The sequence below is a fragment of the Ixodes scapularis genome, unplaced genomic scaffold (assembly GCF_016920785.2).
Source record: "Ixodes scapularis isolate PalLabHiFi unplaced genomic scaffold, ASM1692078v2 PGA_scaffold5__190_contigs__length_132052651, whole genome shotgun sequence".
In the NCBI taxonomy this organism is placed as follows: Eukaryota; Metazoa; Arthropoda; class Arachnida; order Ixodida; family Ixodidae; genus Ixodes; species Ixodes scapularis.
This window is the reverse complement of record NW_024609880.1, coordinates 57,397,141-57,420,632: the sequence shown is the minus strand read 5'-3', so window position 1 is coordinate 57,420,632 and position 23,492 is coordinate 57,397,141. Positions and strand designations below refer to the sequence as shown.

At 44.9% G+C, this 23,492-nt stretch overlaps 1 protein-coding gene across 1 annotated transcript in view; it reads right to left on the bottom strand.

The window, feature by feature from the left end:
* LOC8034019 overlaps window positions 1–23,492 on the bottom strand; it is a 55,614-nt gene that overhangs the window by 6,822 nt on the left and 25,300 nt on the right. Inside the window, exons 5-9 of the mRNA XM_042293972.1 lie at window positions 21,034–21,155; window positions 16,876–16,907; window positions 12,374–12,482; window positions 4,630–4,767; window positions 2,396–2,549 (exon numbers count right to left, since the gene is read on the bottom strand). Of these exons, the coding sequence (XP_042149906.1) occupies window positions 2,396–2,549; window positions 4,630–4,767; window positions 12,374–12,482; window positions 16,876–16,907; window positions 21,034–21,155 (555 nt within the window). The remainder of the gene's footprint in view (window positions 1–2,395; window positions 2,550–4,629; window positions 4,768–12,373; window positions 12,483–16,875; window positions 16,908–21,033; window positions 21,156–23,492) is intronic.

The window sequence follows — 23,492 nt, the reverse complement described above, 5'->3', positions numbered from 1 at the left end:
ATATTGTATTCATGGCAGAAGAGAGCCACAAGGAGAAGATACAAGCAACAAAAACTGCGCACATCTTTCAAGTTATCTCCTCCCTTGTAAAACTGGTAGAGGCGCTTCAACCGCAATGATATTGATTTTGGTGTGAGATAAAGAAAGCAGGTCACTATGTTCCCTAAACGGAGTTCCGAAGCGATTCGATAAATTGGTGACGCTAGAGCGGCATCGCTAATCCACCGTTCGCTCAAAAGAACATCGCCATTCGCTAAAGTGCCTTTCGGTGAAACATCATGGGTGGGGCTTCGTTCGCTAAAACGTCGTTCGATCAAGTCAGTGTCTTCTAGGTCGCACCCAACTCGACGTTAATCACGGCCCAAGGCAGTGTGTTAATACTTCAAGATTTATAGTTTATAAAAATTTTGACGAAGTGAATAGAAAAGTACCTCCCCAAGGACAGACCGGGAAAGGAGAAGTCCCAAGGCCTCATCTATCGTATCCCGTGCGCGGATAGCCCTGCCGCCTACATGGAGAACTTCCCGGAACGCTTCCGCCGCCACAAATACGACGCGAAGAAGAACGACGTTCAAGCTAGCGCTCTCGCTGAACACGCAGACTGGGTCACAGCGTGTCCTTTGACAAAAGCGAGATCTTGGGCACGGAACGACACTGCCGTAATAAACGTTTGCACCTAGCATCCTGGTACATCCACACAACAAAAGGTAACATCAACAGGTCGTCGGGCACTGTACCAAGCGTCTATGTGCCAGGGATTCGTCGCTTCGTGGAAAACCCCGGACACAGAAATCGCGATCAGCCTACATAGGCGGCCTCCCCCTCCATCCAACCCACAGTCACCCGTGAACAAGGAACCGAGCTGGTCCCGAAACGTCGAGGAATTTTGTCTTTATTAAACTTTGGGTAGAGTTTCAAATTTCAGTCAGTCTATTTTTCTAACCCGATAGATTTACGTCAGAAATGTTTACGTTCAAATTTTAATAACTGCAAGTGAAACTTCATTGAAGTTTTGGTGTAATATGCTAAATGGTTCAGTAAAAGTCACTCTCGAAACCTTTAACACTCTTCGAAGCACACAGATACATTGTCTTCACATTGAACCTTTTTGCATTTCAGGATGCGTTAATAAACCTTGTAGAAGGTAAAAAGTAGCCCTCCCTGATTACTTTGCCTCAATGTTTAAGTTTGTAAGCTAAAAAAGCAAAGCTCTTCTTGATGACTCTGAGACCCACAAGAAGGCTGGAAGTAAATGTCCCACCCCGATTCAGAGGGCCGTGCAACTTGGATTATAATGTTTCTCACGTGACATTGGCTTACTGGCACACGGGACAAGGATGAGCGTACAGGACTTCGCAAAAGCCTTCTTGGTTTTTTTTTTCTTATGTTTACGCTATTTGATTGGCAATTTCTTGTAAAGTATTTATAACTAAATGAGGTCCCCGGCGTGTCATATATTCACATAGGCCGCGATGTTATCTTATGAAATTGTTGGTAGTTAATTATTTAATTTCTTAATGAATGCATAGTACTGATAACTTCTTTTCGGAACCAAAATTCACACTATAACACATCTTGTCATTGCTTTCTTACGTCTAAACGGCTCCTGTGTAGGTAGGGTTTAGAAGAGTTTACTGCACAAGAAGATAGACAAAAATAAGTAAATAAAATGTGGCAAATACGTAGTAGTAATATGAATATGCAAGAACAACAATGATACAACGAGCTGCACGTCGTCAACTTTTCACGGACAACCCTCCAGAGCTTTCAAGATTAAGTAGACTGAGTACTAGTTGACATGGAATTCAGAAACATTATTTCTTTCTTCAATTCTTTCGGGAAGAGAATTAAGTGTCAGTGCGGAAAATATACGGAAACAGCGTCCTAATGTCATAACATCGTACAGCTCGGAGCTGTCGTGTCGTTAGATACCTTGAAGGACCAAGGTTAAAATCGCTGTTTGGTAATGTGTACAAAAGGTTTAGCCTCGCTGTATAACAATTTCTTGATAGGAACTCATGACAGTGGAGTAACATAATCGTTTTTATTGCGTGTGTTATGAACTGCAAGGTATATTTCTGCGTTCTCTGATTTTTCCATGCGTACAGCTGAATAAGGATCCTCCACCTGAGCGATATTTTCAAGCACAAGTCTAACCAAGGTTTTGTAAGCGTTAATTTTTATGCCAATAAAGAAGTGCACCTTAAGACTGAAAATTCAAATATCAAAGTTTACCAAGAGCTTAGCCTACAATAGTGTCAACGTGCACACTCTACCCCAAATCTGTCGAAAAATGCAACCCAAATTATTTTCCCGCATAACACTCATACTTGAAATTAAAATAGCAAGGGCGTCGTAGCATCTGACAATAAAAAAGAATACGACTGAAACTTACCTTGCACGATTTAAGCTCGAGATAAAATCGATGAGCACTACATAAATCGACTTCCCCATTGGTAAGAGAGTCTTCAAGGTACTTGCTAGGGAGTGTCCAGTTATTGTGTATTATTGGTGTTGGCTTATCGCTCCAGCAATTATGGTTGTACTTGCTGAAATAAAGTACATCACAGAAATATAAAATCGTCAATAACGTCTAAGCCATTGTTCTATCCTGGGTAATGTTATCTCATATCGGATGTTTCAGCGAAGGCTTTCAAAAATCCCTAGGAATAGGGTGGTCTAGAAAAACGAAACTCTTTCCGGAAACACACTGCCAGCTATGGGGATATCACGAAGTGGAGGAAAATATACCAATCAGCTCAATAATGAGCGAAAATGTACCCATCAACGCTTTACTTCCTGAGGATAAACATAGGGTTTCATGCAGAATCCTGTTGAGCAACGTCGAAAACCACAAAATCAACTCATTTCAGAGCCATCATAATTTAAACCTAGAGACAAGGAAAAATAAAATAGGGGACATCCCTATTTTATTTTTCCTTGTCTCGATGTTTCGATTATAATGTTTCCTAACAATGCAGTGCTCGCCTGCATACTTTTTCTCTTTGCAATCCTCATTTTATAAAACTATAGAGCAAAAAAGTATTTTACGGCGATCCGAAAAAAAAAAAAACGCTTAATTTAGACGTGTTTCTAGGTTTCGGTTTCATGTCGGAGCGCAGCTTTGCGCCATTAGTTCTGGACCCCGGTGGCAGAGACGCGCAACGCACGTGCGCCATACTTTCTTCCATCATACAGAAGGAGGCGAGGCGCATCTTGGCGCCATGCGGGAACAAGACTGATCGCGCAAAGATGCGCTCCGATAAGAAACCTAAACCTAAAAACGCGCCCAAATGTAGGATTTTTTTTTCTAAAAAAACGCCGTCAATTGCTGTACATATCTAAATATTTTCAAATTGAGTTGGTTTAAAGGTTTTCAAAAATACACAAAAAGTTTTTGTTGCTGTTTGACTAATTAAAACGGTAGCGTGGAAATTTTAGTTAAGTAATTAGCTTATTAGTGCGTTGTTTGCAATCCTCGACGTCCAGCGTGGCCGGCAGTTTGTTCCTGAAAATATTTTTTTTTTCTCAAACACCCATTTTTAGAGATATTTGAAAGACTTCGCGGAAACACCCGGTATATTGATTTATTTATTAGAGTGTCCACGGGAGAGGCGAATTTGTTTCCGGCCTTCACAGACAGTCTATTTCAATGTCGAGGGAAATTTTAAAAAATACTCACAGCCAAGACACCTATGTAGTACAAAATGCTAAATCACCGTCATCCTTTTCTACACAAGTTAATCGAGGATAATATATTTGCTCCAACACTTATCTACCCATCCTCTCAACTTTTTGTACGTCGGATATTTTTTTTTTTGTTAATACATTTTTGGATAAACTGTGAATAGTGTAATTGAAGGTGACCCGTTGTCACAATTTTGTATATTAAATAACTTTCCCTCATATTGCTGCTTCGTTTTTATTGTTCTTATTTTTACAGTTTTTTTCGGATTTTTTGCATTTTTTTACGAACTTGAGGGCCCGAACCTTGTCAAGCTCCTCATAGACTGGATTCTTCCTCATTTCAGTCCATTTAGTATATGTAGCCAGAAAACAAGCAATGCGCAGTCATAAACAAAACAAACAAAAAACAACTAAATAACGTTTTACCGAACTTACGTATGCCCTGAAATAAGAATCGAGCATCAAATGACCTTCGCAATCTTCAGTCCAAGATGGATGTAGTGATGCACAGCTTAAGGTACGCCGGACATGGCTCATTATGGTTCCGCCTCTTGCTTTGTGATTCGTGTTCCGGCGTTCTTATCGCAAAACTATTGACTGTTGGGCAAAAGTAAGATGCGCAGTGCTCGCCATGCCTTACATTTTTTAAGCTCTCAGTGACTACAGCAGACTGCATATCGTACGACCTACTCTATATGAGCTTGCATGCAGATGACACCGGACTCAGTCGTGCTTCCTATTCGGAGCTTTCGACCCGGTGTCCTCGGCACAAATTTGCTGAAATAAAGTTCAATGTTCAAATTTCAAATCTCCTACTCACTTCTCTTGATAAAAAAAAAAAACACTAACGGAAAGTGACCTCTTCTTTCTTTTAATATAAAAATAACAATTATACCGCCGCTTTCGTTGTTCACGGGTCTACAGAAGTAAAGAATAACTTACCTGAGAAAAAATGTTTCAACAGCTGTCTCAGCGCACGGAGAAAGGTAAAACCTTGTTTTGTCGTCAAACGGGCCTGTCAAATAATTGTCCTTCAGTGCGCATCCCTTGTGGCTTCTGTTATCTCTGGTAGCCCCGATTCTGCGCGGAAGGGTCAAGAGATGCAAGAAGGGTTGGTGGAATACCGCAGTGACCTTTTTTGCGCCTGCTTCCAAGCGTGGCTCTCCGTCTGTTACTAAAGAATTATGGAACTATTAGCAAAAAGTAACAAACTCTTTTAAGGGTAAAAGGCGGTCTATACAACGTTTCATTTATAAGTCCGTGAGGGGCGAGAGCCCACGCATAAACAAACAGATCTCCTGAAAGCCTAAAGTCACAGCGCCTTCAATACCTTTGGCCGGCCTCATCGATGATAGCACATGAGCAGAAATATTAGAAACGTCGCGGTCTTGCGATTTTAGAGCCGCTTGATTGGACCCATTGGCACAAATCGGCTGCGCTCGAGCTTGAGGCGAAGCGAAATATATTGCCAGCCTTTTCTTCTTTTTTTTTTCTCTTCTTTTTAAAGCAGTAAACATTTGTGGTTCGTGGTCAAGTTCATTTCGGATGCCCAGTGATGCTCGTGACTGATTCCGAACATAAGGGAGGAGCGTTTGGAAAGTTAGTTTTTGCATGAGGAACGCGAGCTCGTTACGGATAATTGTGATGAAGAATTATATACGAGGTGGGAAAATGTCTTCCATGCAGAATGTGAATAAACTACAAATACTTGGCACTTCATCGTCGTGTCCTTTAAGTGAACTGTGGCCACAGACAAGACGCTGCACCCTCCACACGCTGACGCGCACCGTTACATTGCCGTGTTTAAATTTTGAGGTCTTACGTCTTGCCAAATATAGCAGATGGTTCTGATGTGACACTGCGATGTTAGGTGATATCATAACGTCACCTATGGTATTGTCACGTGACATGGTATGGTCGCGAGACACCGTGGTGTCACGTGACACTAAAATTTCGCTGTTTAGCTGGAAAGTTATCCGGTAATATGCGAGAAAAGATAAAACTATAAAGAAAACCATATTGTCACGTAGAACAATGACTGAGATATGGTTTTGATTACTATAGTTTGTTTCGCCATAGATTACAGCGTAGTGAAAGGCTGGAATGCATACAAAACGGACACATTACAGGATGTAAACTAACGCTTTCAAGGCACTTTAGACGGCCCGTAAAACTCGATTTCTGAACGCAACGCGCTGCGATTTACTACAGAGGTGCAAGCAGCTCGTGGAAGTTTACGGCGAATAAAATCAAAGAATGAGCCTACCTTGTTAAAAAGAATATATATATATGTAGAATCGTGTTCTTGGCAATGTACGCCGCCGCTTTGCGGACAATACACGTGTAGTGAAAGCTGCCACCGGCAGATGGTGTACGCTGTCCGGAGGGAGCACAGTCACAGGTAGGGGAAGAGTTTGGCCATCTATTGTCCTCAATGACCTCTTGCTGCATCTTGACTCCTCTCACATGAGTTATGTCCCGTCTAGCAACCACTTAACCACCTCTTAGCAACCACCTAGCATCGGGGCACGCCGTGCGAACGACGCCCGCCTATCCGCCATCCGACAACCCACGCGCGCGTATGCAGGGCCACATGTTATTCCGTGTACCGACCTCAGTTTCTCGGGTTTACTGGTCAGGTTATCTGAGGGGTCTCCAAACTACGGCCCGCTTGTCAAATCTGGTCCGCAGAAGTTTTCCGACCGGCCCGCTGCTGGCCGCGGTCTTTCCACTGGAGCCCGGCCTGCGGCTTGCATACAGCAGGCTCGCTGCTAGCGGCTCAAAAGGAAGTGCGAGTAAAAAGACGTCGCCGCGACGTGCTCCAATTTTTATTGATAGGTTTGTGAAGAAAAAACATAGAGGTTAATCTGAATGTAGGTTCTAGTTTGCTGCTCTGTACGGGGGGTTAGGGGAAGGGGCAAGAGAAGGCATAGAGAGGAGAAGGAAGGATGAAGGGGTCAATGATGGTAGTTCACTGTTCACACACATATCTCCAAGCATTTACACAGTATGCGACAAAGTCGTGCTCGTAAGGAAAGTTACTAAGGCCTTCGTGGCCCATGTGAACTGGTCCACTGTGTCCCAGGCCGCTAAAACTTTCAACATGCTCAAAGGCCTCGCCTCCATCGCCATTAAACTTTGTCGTAGCACTTGACGTTCCTTGTTGAACTGACGGCATTGACATAAGGTGTGTTCAATCATACTTTCGGACATCGCAATTGGTGCAGTCCGCGGAGTCTCTCCCTCCGATTTGGCAAACAAACTTCGGAGTGAATTCCACGCCAAGGCGCAGGCGGTACAGAACCGTCCCCAGTTGTCTCGGACGTCTAGATGGAATGCGGAATTTAAGTTGAGGGTCCAGACAGTATACCCTGGAGGGGTGGTAGCTCGCATTCGTCCAGTATTCCAGTGAGAGTGCCTTTTCCATGTTTTAAACCAGAGCGCTGGTGTCACGGCGGGAGTAATGTGTATACTGTAAACGACTTATTTTTCGCGGGCTCAATATTTCGAGATTGAGGTAAAAGCTGAAGTTTTGGAAAATTTCGCGGGTTTTTATTTTCGCGACGCGGTGTGATCTCAATATAGACTTCAATGTATATACATTTTACCCGAATTGTTCGCGGGACCTATTTTTCGCGAAATGTAGGTGATTCGCGAAATTTGCGAAAATTAGGTCCTCGCGAAAATGAAGTCGTTTAGAGTATATTGTATTGCTGCACGGTTAGCTGATTTCGCGGCACTATCTGATGCCTTATTTTCAGCGACACCACAGTGACCTGCTATCCAGTGAAGTATTTGATGACCCTTTTAGTGTGCTTCGTAACCGTGGAAAATACAACAGATCTGGTATGCCAGCAGTTCATACTCGCTGTGCTTTATAAATGAATAATATTTGTAGATCCGGCCTTGAGTAACCCAATATTGTGCAGCGTTGTGGTCTTTGGGACATGATGTATTGTATAGCCTCTGGTATGACCGTTAATTTGGATGAGCTGCTTATGTCGTTTCGCGTCCGAGCTTGAGACTGATGGAATGGCTGCGGGAAGGAACCACAATTCCAACTTTAGAGAATCCCTTAGATGAGGACGCGTCGGTATACACCTGCGTTGTCCAACCATAAGTTTTATTGATAACCCTCAATGTAAATTTATTTCAGGACAGGGGATGGAGTCGATGCCTTCCGAGATACGTCTTTGATGTGCAGTGCCACTTGTGGAGCCAAGAAAGACCATGGTGGTAGATCCTTCTTTGAGAAAGGAACGAAATCATCTAAAAGAATTGCACTTAGTTATGACTTTAGAAAAACTTTATGTCGGTCTACACAAATTAAACGTAGCCAAGTGGTGTCTGGGCTGTCTTGTCAGGTGTCTTAAAAGTAATCGAAACGTTTCTTGTACAATGCATGCTACAAATGGGGGCCTGCGAGCAACCGTGATTTTTCCGGATGTCGAAGCTGATCGGGGTAACCCCAGATATACTCGTAGTTCTTGTGCCTCTATGCTTTGGAGGACTCTAAGATTGGTGATGTGGGTACTGTTGAGAACTGGTAGGCTTTATCTGAGAAGATCAAAAAAGAACTCCTCGAACAGTCACTGTAGGCACCCTACAGTTTCGCCCCACGGTGGGTCGCTAATGAAACGTAGGAAATGCACTATGAACATCGGCTTACATTTCAGTCGTGATGCATGAGGGTTCCACGTTAAGCAACGGTCCAGGGCTACTCCAAGAAATTTATGCTTTCAGACGTCCGGCATTTTTCGCCATTATGGTAATGGGGTATCGGTCCATGCACTTGCGAGAAAATGGAATGGCAGCTTACTTGAAAGTTGATATCTAAAGTCCACGTTCCGTTAAATATTTATCAATATTCTTAGGAGCGCTCTGGAGTCTTGCCCGAAATGTTGACGTGTGACACCGGTCGCCCAAATAAAAATATCGCCGTCCTTGATGGATATGTGCACCGTGCTCCATAATGCCCGGGCGACACTGATGAGCACCACATTGAACAAAATGTGGTGCTCATCAATATGGAATTAGATTGGCGTTTCAATGAATGGGTACAAAACCGAGTAAAACGTACCCAGTAAGTCTTAATGAAGAGATAGTTTTGGCTACTGTGGTAGACGTACCAAACCGACGAACAGATGCAATGGATGTGTCGGTGTCGATCTTTAACTCTTCATGTACCTCGGAAGTGTCGATGTTGGCGCGAACTCTGATGACCTCGGTTGGGCTCGGGAACGGGGATGATAGATTTGACAGCGATTCCCAGCAGAGATGTCACTTACAGAAGAGATGAAAGCCCTTCAGAATTTCTGCATCGGCAAAGATCAGGCTGAGTTTGTAGGTCGGGCGGATTTAAAGAATGGACGCGGGTACTTTTGACTCAAGTAGCTCTGTCAGTTTTAGTTGGTGTAATTTGGTAATCAGTTTAATCTTATCTACTGGTTTGAAGATTGCAGTCAGAGTCCCAGGTCGGGCCTCAACGGATAACATTGTACGGTTCGAAAACACACCCTTGGCTTGACGACACGTTTTTTTTGTCGTTGTTTCTTTTCTTTTTTTTTTTGCTTTTTTATAGTTTTGTAGTGTAGCCTCCGTCGTCTGTTGAAGTCGGATTGTCAGTGTCCATAAAGCTGGGAAAATGCTGCCCAGCGGTCAGGGAGTCGATGCACATTTTCGTTTCAAACGTCAAAGATTCGTCCGCGTTCGTTCACTCGCCGTTCGGCAGAGCATGTCGTTCGGGTAGTCTTTAGAATGCCTCTGTCGCGACCAACATTGAACAAGCCAGAGTACCGCGCACAAGCGCACGCATCTGGCCACGAGCCAAACAGGAGCAAGACTCGAGACACGAGCTGCCCTACACTATCGCAGGCACGAAAGAACGCCGGTCGAGATGCAGCAACCGACCTTGGATCTTGGTTCCCTCGGACTGGCCCGAATTTAACTTTCAATGTAAATGGGGGGATCGGTGGCCGAGTGGGCTGAAGCGCACACCCAGCTCGACGCACGTGGGGCGAAAGCTCGCCATGCAGAACCCAGGGATCCTGGTTTCGAGCCCCACCCCTGCCCGTTTCGATCTGCATGAGCATCGTACCGGCGTGCGGTCGTGTATCACTACTGCGTGGTGCACGTTAAAGACCCCAGGCTAGCGGTTGTACTGCACTGGCTAAATTGCTCATCTACAGCGTGTGACTCGTCGCAAATTTAATGGCTGACCAACTACACGCTGTATAAGCACCCCCACACCCCAATTATTATCATTATTCAATGTAAATATGTAAATAATAATGTATATAACATTTTAATGAATACAAATTGGTGACCCGTTCGTTTTTGTCTCCCGGAGAGACGACTAGTAAAAAGCGCGCCAAAATCGTCTTCAATCACTGTTTGCGCTATAGACCTATAGACCAACATTGAACAAGCCAGAGTACCGCGCACAAGCGCGCGCATCTGGCAACGAGCCAAGCAGGAGCAAGGCTCGAGACACGCGCAGCCCGACACCATCGCAGGCACGAAAGAACGCCGGTCGAGATGCAGCAACCAGCCATGGATCTTCGTTCCCTCAGACTGACCCGTATTTAACTTTCAATGTAAATATGTAAATAAGAATATATATAGCATTTGTAATGACTACACCTCCACTGAATGGGTCCGTCCGTTGGTTGCGGTCTGGAGTTGTGGGGGCGATGTGCCCCCGTCTACAGATGCCACGCCGGGGTCGAGGTTGATGAACCCTGACTGCAGTAGCGGAGGGATCGATTGCACGCTATTATTTAGCAAAAGAGTAAAAAGAGGTAAAATGGCGCTTCGGCGTGGAAACCCTTCGTCGCCTTCTTTCGACACGCTCCAATTGCGCAAACGAAGATACCAAAAAGAACTATTGAAACTGCATCGTAACACGGGTCTTCTCGCCATATAATTAATTCAAAATTGTCATCACTAGCATTTCCATTCTTAGTCCCCTGCTTCATGTCTGTCTATGTAAAAATTCCATTGCGTTATCGTGTACATTGCGCTTAGTGTCCTCTGTCGCAACTATTTGATGTTGTAGAGTTAGTTTTATAATTCTCATTAGTCGTTTGCACTGCACGAATGCGGCAAGGTGCCCATGCTCTTTGATTTATGCCGGGCGAGTTGTCTTGGTCATACGTGTTGTGTAATGCCATCATTACCTAAATATTAAATTTTAATTTGATGCATACGTATTCATCCACCTTAGGTTTTTTTTTTTCTTTTTAATACATGCTCTAACATTAATGTATGTGTTTAAATAAATATCAAGATTTATTTACTTTGTTAATCTTAAATTACAATTCCTCTTTTTTTTTTTTTTTGGGCTTTTGAGATTGCGGCATATCGCTTTTGAGATTGCGGCCCCTTAGACAAAACATTTAGAGTTCCTGGGTTATCTCGTTGATATCAACCAGAGTTCGGCGTTCTAACGTCCCCCTTGCGCTCTCGTCTCCTCCTTTCCCCTCCGTTTCTCGGCGCATAGCACAGCAGAAGGACTTTTCTAGATCCCAAAGTTCATGAGTTGTGTAGAACTTCATCGTCAAAAATGTTTTTTTTTCCATCACCAGGCTCGGAAAGCATGCCGAAACGGTGCGACCCAAAGTCTCTTGGGGGGGGGGGGCGGGGGGGGGGGGGGGGGGGGGGGGGGATCAACACGACTGGTGTACATACACAGTGAAAATGTCTATAAACCTTTCTGTACGTTAGTGTCGCTACCTTGAATCGGAGCAGTTTCAATATGCGCGGGAAAACATCGTTCTTCTAACGTCACTTTATTGGAAAGTACTCACGTTTTATTTGCGAATTTTGCTCATTCATGTTACCTTTCGCTAAATTACCCAAGCATCAAAGAGAATGTTGGGAATGTAGGTACGTAGCGCTGCACGTGCTTGCCTTCCCTATAGAAAATATTCGAGGTATATAACCGAAATCAGGGGTCGGTGGTGCGTGTGCGATGTGCTAGTTGTTTTAGATTTTGGTTTTCGAACAGTTAAAGCTGAAGTTCTTGTTTTCTTGCTGTTTCTTTTCTTGTTCTTGTTTTCGCCTGCTGAGCATTGTAAACGGGTGATAGGACCACGTCAGGCACAGATAATCTGCCTTTTGTCCTGTTACCCTTGACCTAGTGTCTATATAAAACCAATTCAATTCAAGACGCCAGCACGCCCAGCGCGTGTACCTACATTCCCGGCATTCCTGTTTATGCTCAGGTAATTCAGCAAAATGTCCATTGTGCCAGATTGTAATATTTTGTTTTTTTGTCTCGCATTTCGGATATGGGAACTGCATTTCTGGGGACCGATGTAGGCATGAAAGGTCTACAGTTACCGACAACTTAAAAAAACGCAGTCAAGATTGCATTTTGACGCTAGCAGTGCACCCCCCGACAGGCGTGATCAGGTGCCTTGGTGGTCTCGGGCCATTGTGCAGGGTGGGAGTCATTAAGTTCACGCTTTTTGTGTCACAATTTGTTCGTCTGCGCTTTTTATCGACTTGTACCGTAATGATAAGACGCTCCCGACTCGCAACTTCATAGGTGCTTAAAATGTCCATGGCTATAGCTTAGAAACCATTTGTTTAAGCCTCGAACAAAACACTGAATGAGTAAGGGGCCGTCAAGAACAAATAAAAGATGGATGCAATGCAGCCCACTTTGCGAGAGAAAACGTACAGGAAAGCCAGCTCACGACTCAGTGCATGAACTCCCAGAAAGGAAACTCCGTCATCGTAGAAAATTCCCATGCTGGCGTTCCCACACAGGCCTCCGACCTCCGTCGTAGCTAGAATGAAATCAGACGGTTAATATTTGTTCGAGCAGGCTGATCGGAAGCATTGTGCTCTAGTCTAAAACCGATGACGCATTAATCGCACGAAGGCAATCTGATTTGTTTTCCAACTAATATAATGCAGGGCACTACGATGCAATATTTATATTTTGAATTCATTTTGGAGAATATGCCATCTATGCGTGTCTCTTTATACTTCCGATTTGCAGAAATGTTCAATAAGTCGAACGACTGTTTTCTTTCTTATTAAAGTTATATAAAAATTAGAAAAACCTTTTTTTTTTTTTGTTCTTGGAGGCAAAAGTTTTAGTTGGTACTGAACTTGAAGAAAAGATATTTCTAGGGACTTTAAAGGAGCTGTGCGACAGTTTCAGTGCTTTTCTTATATAATTTGGGAGTTGGTGTCTCGACCTTCTGAAGTAAAGAACAAAAAATCGCTTTTGCTTGCATGTCCTAGTTTTTCTTTTAAAAATGGACAAAGATTGAGGTTTCCGGCACCTCTCAACTACTTCACCATCTTCCGAGTCACGTGCGCTGTGACGTCAAGGAGGGTCGCGCGGGGTTCCGGTGAAGGTCTCTCTCTAGAGCCATCCGTGAGCAGCGAGAACTCATTCGCTCGCGACCGCGTGACCACGTGCCGGTTTGGCGCAGCGCGAAATATGGTGAAAGGAGGAGAGTCTCATCCGGGTCCTGCCATGCCCGTCCGGCTTCTGGCGGCTGTTCACGGTAGCAGATAGAGCTGACGGTTTTGTGGACCTAGGATAGATGGCGCCACTAAAACTCTGTATAATAAAATTTTTGTCGCTGGCACCAGGTTTTTGACTCATTTATATTTATGTTGGAACGACAAGATTTATAGAAAAGTTACCTTTTATCATGCAGGTATTCGCACAACTTGCTATCTTTCTACAAGACCCCCATCGACGTCACGTCGCGTGTTTCTCATGGCCGCCGCTCGTGGCTGCAGGTCGGGGAATATTCTCATTTTTTCCTCGCGATTACGCGGCGGAATCACAACATTTCGAAGGAAGGAGATGTGTTTTCTGTCCTTTGTGACAAGATAAACAATGTCAAAAGTATAGGATGCAAAACCTTTCAACGTTAAAATCATTGCACAGCTCCTTTAAAGAAGTTGTCAAAATTATTACACTGCGAGATTTGAAAGTCTGTGTTTTAGCCCCGATTTGTCGCATGTTTTGGAGATCTTAGTTGTGGAGCGACGCCATAATGCCTATTGAAATTGAGACGTCGCTCCGCCTTCTGGCGCGTAGACCAAGAATTTTCAAGTAGATAAGTCAACAAACTTAAGTGACGTAAGCGCTGTCAAATGACTAACTAGGGAACATAATTTACACCGCAAATATCTAATGGCATTGGCGCGAATACCCTAAAAAAGTGGTTATACTCTTACAACCTTTTCACATATCCGACACCCGAAATTTCAGTTGGACGTGCAGCGCGCTGACGTCGAACTGACTGCTCCAACTTTTGCGAGAAGGTTGATGACAGTGCGATATAACACATTAAACAGCTAAAGTACTCATAAAAGTATACAAAAAAAAAACAAAAAAACAAAGAGGTTTCGCAGTTGAGCCAAGAAAACCCCGATAACTTTTTTTGCAATCAGACACACTTTTATCAGCTATTTTAATAAGTTGTAAAACTCGGCTATCAAGCCGCTCGTAAAATTTGGTAGCGTCAGTACCACGTCAGTTCGCTGTACATCCAACTGAAGTCTTGGGGTGTCGAATATGTGACAAGGGGTGGAGGAATATTCCCTTTTTTGTTTTAGAGTGAACAGGCTTTGCGTGGTTGGAATCGCTGCACATGCCGCAATCTCTGGGCCCGTTTGCTCGAAGCTGGTTAACCCTGACCGCGGTTAGAAGTTAACCGCATTTCCCTACGAGGGACAATTTTAGGTCACGTGACCGCCAGAGAAAGGACGGCGGGAAAACATGCCGGCGCCTCGGTGAGTGAGCGCCGCTCGCTCTGGAACTAATATGTTGTTGTAGCTGCAATATCGGGCGCGTTAGTCAGCAATGAATGGTGCAAGGGGCTTTCGCTTTGCCTTACCTCACTTAATCGTAAAGCACGAGCAATGACAGCGCCACATGTTTTAGATAGTCTTTCGCTTCTGGCCATTCCTAAGCCTAAATGAACGCGATAATAGTCGGCATGGCAACGTCTTTGGAGAGTGGATTGCCTTGACTCAATCGGCCGGGTATTGATAGCACACAAAAGCAGACAGCGTCCCAATAGAACTTTTGCTAAATTTCCCAAGCACCGAGGTTGTGCATGCTACGAGCGTAGTTACACGCGCTGCACGTGCTGACGTCTGCAGTAGTAACTGTTCTAAAGCAAAAAGCCGGAAAGAAATTTTGCCTTGCACGCGCGTTCGTCAAAGCTTTGTTATGATTATTTACTTCGATTCTTTTATGAGGGGAAGGCCAGCGCGCGCGGACCGTAGAATTACACCAAATATTTTACTAGGGGTTTGATTACACTTCCAGCGTTCTCCTCGATGCTTGAGTAATTTACAAATGGGTATATTTTCACTGGAGCCTAATCACAGGTTTTTCAATCTATGATGGTGTTATTTACAGTCCTTACATGCTGGACAACCATGCTGCCGGTGTACCGCCCGGCTTTCACTGCTCACTTCTTATCGTTTCTATAGGACTGAACTTCGTCGTCCTCTTTCGAACTTGGAAGGAAATTTCAACGAGGCTTGTCTCCAATCCAGACAGCCAAGCATTTCGAAATTTTCCAAAGAAGGGTGAACATAGTTTTACCTTACCCAATATCTGTACCACGAGCCACAAAAAATGCGTCTGCTCAAATGTATGCCGCGCAGCGTCGCGAAAACCCGGTAGCGCGCGTTTTTGGGTCCCTCCTTTTCGGGAATTTTTTCCACGGAAGACACTTACATTCGCAACAAACCAGTAGGTGACACCAGCTACCATTCCATAATAAAACACAGAGCTATCGCTCATACAGCCCTCGTCAAACTTGGCTAGGTACTTGTACAGGTGCCGTCAAAGTAAAACGGAGCGCCGGAGCGGCGACCGAACTGCATCGCCGCGCTATCTAGCAGCGCCGGCTGCAACTGATAGATGCCGCCTGCGCATGCGCGCGTGCCGTTCGCGGTGTCCTCCGTCTTTCTTTTTTGATCCTCGCATTAATGCCGTCTCGAGCTGCCAAACAGTGTTCCGATAAACACCGCTAGGTGTTCGGCTCGGGCTCGCACGGGGAGATAACACCGAAGGCACGTGTGAGAGATGGGCGAGTGTTGTCGACGAGCACCGCCCCTTGTGCTACCAGGCGTCGATTTTAGGAAGAGCGTTGCGCCGCTCGAACCACCGATTACGCGTGGGTGGGAAGAAGAAAACGGAGGCCCCAGCGGAAGGCACGTCCGCATGCGCAGATGTAGCCTATCAGTTCCAGCCGGCGCTGCTAGATAGCGCGGCGATGCAGTTCGGTCACCGATCCGGCGCTCCGTTTTACTTGACGGGACCTGTACGTACCTAGCAGGGAAGGGCGGTTAACTTTTAACCGCGAATAAGTTAACCGGCTTCGAGCAAACGGGCCCTAGAGTTTTCCTTATCGATTGGGAGCGGTGACTGCTGCCATTTATCGTCGTAAATACTCCAGCGGCACTGGAGGAAGCCGTCACTGCTATGTTGGTGAACCTAGTATCTCAGTGCGCCATAGGCAGTCTTCTCCTTCGGACACGTGCGACTGCGCGGCGGTGAGGACAGCGCGATGCGTGTGCGTTCGGTAGGACGCGATGTGTCCATACCACTCGTGGAAGAGTTGGCTCTGTAGGCACATGCGCTGTCTAATTCAAAGCAGCCGAATGAAATATATTGTTGCTTGTAAAATAGTAGGTATTGTTTTCTAGGAGGTGTGGGTCTTTTCCTTTTAGAGCGCAGCTTTTAGGCGCCTGTTTCCGGCTTGAGCGGCGTCGACGTCGCCGTCGACGTAACCGCGAGGTCACGTGACCCCCCAAGGTCACGTGACCCCTCTTTCAGGGTCACTTGACCCCCAAGGTCACGTGACACCCAAGGTCACGTGACTCCCCAAGTCACGTGACCCTCCCCCGAGGTCACGTGACCCCGTCCCCCCGAGGTCAGGTGACCCCCACGGAGCATATTCAAGAATGAGGGGAGGAGGAGGAGAAGGAGGAAAAGGAGGAGGAGTCTACCCTCCCCTCAGTACCCTTCCCTCCTCCTCCTCAAGAGCTGCGCTCCGATTCGGCGTTACAGGGAGTTGTAAACGGCTTTCACTTTTTTGATGTGCAAATAATGTTTACGCGAGGACACATTCCCTGTTCCAGTGTCATTAGTGCCAAATCATCAACATTTCCACATCTCACCAAACCACGTACATTCGTCCACAACATCTTCCATGAAATAATTCCTGAAATAAAACACGCACGTTAATCGTATTTAGCAGTGAACACTATAGGGGTTGGCGAATAGCAATTCGAATCGAAGAACTCTGCCTCATCCATAAACTTCGCAGTGCTGGTGAAACCGACTACATAGGGACTCTGGTTACCATGTTGAGGCTGGGAATGACGCTGCGCTATTCCATTCGAACCGCTATTCCCCCAGCCCTAATTAACAATTTTCCAACTAGAAACAAAAGTAAAATGCCGACAACACAAATCCGCCCCCCCCCTTTCCCCTCCCCCTCTCTCCACTGCTGTTCTGGCCAAAAGAGATCAAAGCCAAATTTGGGTGTCCTACGTGCCAAACCCACGCATCATATCTGACACATGCTAACGTTTCCCGTGTTTGTATTCTCTCTTGTATTCGTCTTTTTAGCGTTGTTAACCATGGTTCAAAATGTTCATCACCAAATAGTTCAACAACAAGTACTTCTACTTTTCCGCAAAAATCCTCAGTCAGATTGGGAAACCTCGGCCGGGATTCGAACAAGCCACCTGGGGATTTCTAGGCCGCCGCCTCGCCACGTATTCCGCGAAGTGGCTGAGAGCGGAAGAGAAAACCAACACACAGAACATAGGCACGCTCAAAATTAAAGGGACCATGAAATTACTTTTTTTTTTGTTATTACAATAACAAGCAACAGATCACGCCAATACCAGTTAAAAAAGCACCACAAGGCTTTTGCAGTGCATATTAAACAAACCGCATTTCGAGCAGTGGTTTACACAAGCCCAGCCACCCTGCCTTAGGTTCGCGTGTGGCAAAAACACTTTCGACCCGTTTTAGGAGTAAAAAGAAATAGAAGCGTACATCTTAGGACCATGAAATGACCTTTTTACTGTTGCCAAATAACTTTTACATTGAACCTTTAATGTTCACTGTTTTCGTTTCGGTTTATTAACTTTTACACGAAAAATTATTTAAATATCGAGTTTTTCTTTCTCTCCAACTCACCGCAAAACAAGCCGCAGCGTAATTTTGACGGTCGTTACGTGCGCTCTGACCGGAAGCGGAAGTTCTCTCAGCAGCAGGAGAATAGGAGCGTTAGCGGCGAGCCGGCAGTGTGCCGGTAGGTTTTACCACAGGGTTTTACTACGGTGCCCAGAACGCGTCTTCGACTGGTGTGTTTAGCGTCCTGTACTGACCATACATCACAAGGGGTCCCGGAGTGGCAACAAATGACGTCACAGAAGCCTACGTGTCCTGCTGTTGCATGTCGCGAACCTGGCGGTTAGTCGTAAAAATGCTAACGAGAAGGCTGCGAGTAACACAACCGAACGCGAGTTTCGCTGTCGTCACGGCGTCCCAACTTTAGGCTGCGGAAGCTTCCGTGGACTGCCACACTGGAGAGCGACATGCAGCGGAACAGGCACCTGCCGCATATACCACAGCTGTTGGGACGCTGCCAGGATCGCGACCGGCGACAGCATGATACTTTTATGACGTCATCGGGTGGAAATCGACGGACCACTTTTTTGGAGGCGGTAAACACACCAATCGGAGACGCGTTCAAGGCACCATAGTTTTACTGCTCTGATGGTGCCAATGCCACCGACATATTTTCTGAATTGGCGCCTCTCATCACCGCGATAGCCATGGACATATCGCAGCTGAGCGAAATTTAAATCGATATGTTGCGCTACAGCGATAGCATGAGACTGGTCCCATACACTGGTACAACGCGCAGCAGGTCGTCAGCACGACAGCAGTTTCCGCGGTATCTCTCAAAAGAAGGAGACGCGCAGTCACTTACTGGCGTAGCAAAAAATACACATAGTTTTCAAGGGGCTCAAGTTTTATTAACTTTTATTTTGTCAGGATAGGCTCGCAGGGCAAAGTGCACGAAAAAAGAAAAGAAAAATATGCAGTACGTCGTTTGGACAAACACGACCTTAAAACACGACCTTACTGATCGAACGAATATCGCCACACGCCTTTTCTGCGATTGCAAAAAAAAAATTGTAATTTTAGCAGCAACGTAGAAATATGATTTCGTGATCACATAGACGTTGCAATTATTGAAAGAATGCTAACACCAAAACTTTTCTCGGGTGATGAAAACGCGTCAAAATTCGCAGCCTTCATACACGTCCCTAAATACAGTACGCACCAGTAATATCTTGAACTTGATCACACGCATGGAATGCGCAGAATAATAAATCGGGGCGATGTTCGAACAGACAAATGCTAAGATAGCACTAGTGTAGTCGAAGTAAACAAAGACGACGGCACGAGCGATTCTGCTGTCTTGAAGGTGCCGCCACAACATCACCACACGAGTAGACGAATCTTCTCTTCTAGGACGTGTTCGGTTAGCATTGCGACACGCGACGAGAATTCAGTCAAGGATAGCGCACTGCGCGAAACGATGAGCTTCTACCACGCCGACTACGTCGATCATCGCCACCTACGGCACGCTTTTCAGCAGACAGGCCGCTATGCATAGGCGCTGTCTCTTGCTTCGTTTACCACACGATAGATGGCACATAGCTCCTAGCCAGGGATGGGCAGTATTTCAAATACAAGTATTTGAAATATGTATTTCAAATACTTTGCGTATTTTGCATTTGTATTTAATTAAAAATTGGGTAATGTGTCTGATGTGTGACTTTATATAGTAAAACATGGGCATTTCAAATACAATTGTAATTAAATACAATTTTGTGGGGGAAAATACATCCCTCAAATTTATTGTCACTGTCTAGAGCAGGAAGAAAACTACGTTCTGCATTGAATGCAGTGTTTCTCAATCAAGCACAAGCGTTTCGTGACTTTGTGATTACGGTGCTAGTCCAGGGCAAGAATAGTGACGAAATCGACGTTCACAGGCAGAGTGGGTAAATAAGTGCCCGTGACAAGTTGTGATGCTTTCCAGCCTGATTTCCATCCATATTTTTGCCTGGAACATTCTAAATGCGCGGGTCGTCCAGATTTTCTTAACTGGTGTGAGTTGCAACAATAAAAAAATTCACTAGCTAGTGCTGCGCGTCTTGATCGTCTCGGCTCTTTGTTGGACTATACCAAAATGTAATCGACAAAAAAAGCTGCTTGAAGCTCTGTACTTTTTTCACCTGTTACGTCCAAGCTGATTACATTTTTTTGTGATTATATTTTATTAAGTTACTACAGCCTCGCAAACTAACTCCCGAGTGTGCGATGCAAAAATAAAATGAGATACCCAGAAACCCGTTGCAGGTGCCCTGAAGTCGCTGACACAAGTTTTGAGGAATGTATTTGGAAAAGTATGTGGAGGAAACCAAATACATTTGGTTGCATTCGTATCTTGTACTTAAATGCTTTTTTGGAAATGTAATTAGATTTGTAATTAAATACATTTTTGACGAAGTAACTTGTATTTGTATTTCGATACATATTTGCGTGTATTTTGCCCATCCCTGCTCCGAGCAATACAAAATTCGATAATTTCCGTCACGTCGCTAATTATTCAACAACATGTGGATTATAATATAATTTAACAAAAGCATTAAGGAACGTTCGCCGGCTATATGATCGAGGTGCTGGTGAGGTAGGCTCTGATCCAATAGGCGATATGGATTTGCCTTACGTGCAGTGGAACCGCGGAGGCATCGCATTGAAAAGGGAGAGAGCTTTCGAGGGATAAAAGTTAGAAAAGAGCCCGTTTTTCTTTTAAAAGTCTGGTAGCGAAAAGATTTTCTGACTCTCTATGTTTGTTTTTTGGTTTTCTTTTCACACCCCTTACGACGTGCGGTGGACAAAATTCCATTTGAAAATCGTTTCATGGTCCCTTTAATACAATATCGCCAGAGATATAATGTGATGTGCATCAATCGTTAACTAGACGTTGATATTGTAGGTGGCCATTTTTATAATTACAGTACAGATATCTGTCTGTAAGCTCTGGTTAGCGACAAGTGAGGTAGCACAAAAAGAATAAAGAGTCTAATTCCTGCCAATACAATATGGGGCTCAAAAGAAAGCGCAGCTTTTTATGATTGTCAACTTTGCTTAGATGTAGATGGCAGCATAAACAAAAAGAAGAAATATTATTGTTTTATTAATAATTGATGAACGAACATGAACAGGAACATGATATAATAAAACATAATTACATTGTGACATAGAATGCGGCGTCCGGACAGCCCAGATGATGTCTCTTTTTTGTGTAATACTTCTTATAGCTGTCGTAAATGTCTGCTTCATCCATGGGAATGCTTTCGATTGCGCTGGATTCCTGAAACACATGTAGTGAATTTTTTAATTGACCTTAACTTTTACCGTAAAATTGCGCAGGTTTTTAACTTGGACGAATATCTTCTGGAATATGCTTTCCTAATTGTACTGTTTTCTGTCAAAGATAAAACAAAAACGACTTTGGATCATACTTGATGAGAAATAGGCGCTTTCAAATCTACAATAAAAATATGGGAACACAAGTAAAATTCCTATCGCACAAATAATATTTAACTGTGCGGTCTGTCATGTAAACATACCATAATTTATAAATATTACACAAGTCTTGAGTAAAGCTATGTACGTTCTGATACCCCTTCATATGTTCTTACACGTCTATCGAACATATTCCTATAATTGACCTTTCCTACGGCAGCCAAGATAAAACATTATGTTACAGCCTCTAAGCTGTAAGTTTTTTTTTTTAGTTATTCTTACACAACACTTTGCTTCCAGAGTTATAACATTCTAATTTTCTAACGAATATGGCTTTATAAACATGTAATTTTGAAAATAAGCCAACACAGAGTCATCGTGTGTTGTGCTAACGAACTGCAAAATATTTATCTATTTGCCTAGCAAACGTAATTGTACATGAAATTGAAGATAAAAACTGGAAATCTAAATTGATATTCACTATATAGTCTTTCTCCGTCGCAAACGTGCCGTTAATTGCCATCGCGGAGAAAACACCAAAACACATCCACCGGGAAATGTTGTCGCGAATCATGAGGTGACGAAGCAAAGAATGACTGAGGAAACTGAAACGTTTAATGGGGCGAACTTGTGCCCAAAACCTAAAAGGAAACAGAAGATAACAACAGAATGTCGCGGGCGTCGAAGTCGGCGTAACAGCGGGATCGAACGCTGGGGCAAGACTGACTACGGCTCGCCACGCGGAGCCTCTTTCTTATGTACACGCAAGGACTTCTGGAACAATCGGCGTAGATGGTTCGGCGTGTAGAACATTCGGACCTTGAATTAGCAACACGGTTCTCGGATTTACCAGAACAACACATTACAGAGTCAACAAAAATGTGCACCCGCGGCCAGGATTTCAACCTTAACTTTTTTCGTCGAAGGTAAGTGCACTAACCGTTAGGTCACGAGCGAGCTGCCTGCTCGGTCAGCTGCGCTGGCGGCATTACTCCCCCCTTTGAAAAGTGCATCAACCCGATGCCACACAAGACAAAACAAAGCAAATCAAAAGAACGACAAACAAAAAAGTCATCAGGAGCACGTAAAGTCTGCAGTCCTATTGAGCGTAGTACGGCTTCAGGTGCACGACGTGGACGACTTCAGGGCTCGGTGGGCGGCGTGATGATGTTCTTGTTTCGTTGGGCATCACCACGTAGTTCAGATCTCCAAGTCGACGAAGTACCTTGTGGGGTTCGAAATACCGTTTCAGGAGTTTCTCGCTGAGGCCACGGCGGCGTATCGGGGTTCAAACCCACACACTGTCTCCGGGCTTCAAGCGAACTTCGATCCGACGAAGGCTGTACCGGGTAGCGTCGACACGTTGTTGGTCTTGAATTCGGAGTCGGGCGAGCTGGCGAACTTCTTCGGCTCGTTTAGCAACGACCTGGGCCTCGGGGATCCCATCGCCAGCTGGCTCATGGGGTACCATTGCGTCGAGCATGGTCGTTATTTTTCTGCCATGCACCAGCTGAAACGGGGTTACTCCTGTGGTATCTTGCACCGCCGTGTTGTAAGTAAACGTGACGTAGGGTCACACATCGTCCCAAGTCTTGTGCTCGTTGTCGACATACATATCATGTTGGTGATAGTTTTGCTTAGCAGTTCTGTTAGTACATTTGTCTGCGGATGGTACGCAGTGGTTCGAAGGTGGCCGGTTGCAAAGGGACGAAGGATCTCTTGCGTCAGCAGCGCCATGAAAGATGATCCACAGGCTGTAATAGGGACTTCGGGGGCGCCGTGCAGGGGGACAATGGTCTCGATGAAAAACCTGGCGACTACAACAGCCGTACTTGATGGAAGGGCTTTCGTCTCGGCGTACCGTATGAGATAATCTTAGGCGAAGATTACCCAGCGGTTTCCCGACGTTGACGGTTGGAAAGGGCCAAGTAAATCCATTCCGATGTGCTGGAACGGCGAGGACGGGGGAAAAATCGGATGCAAAAGTCCTGGCGGCTTCGTCGGCGGTTTCTTGTGTCGCTGACACTCGTGGCATGATTGAGTGTAGAGGTGAACGGTCTTCAGTAGCCTCGGCTAGTACAGTGATGTCTCGTTACAATGGACACCTCCGTTTCCATAAAAAAGGTTTCCATAATCTGAGTTCTTCATATTAACAAGACCCCGAAAGTGGTGTCCATATAGT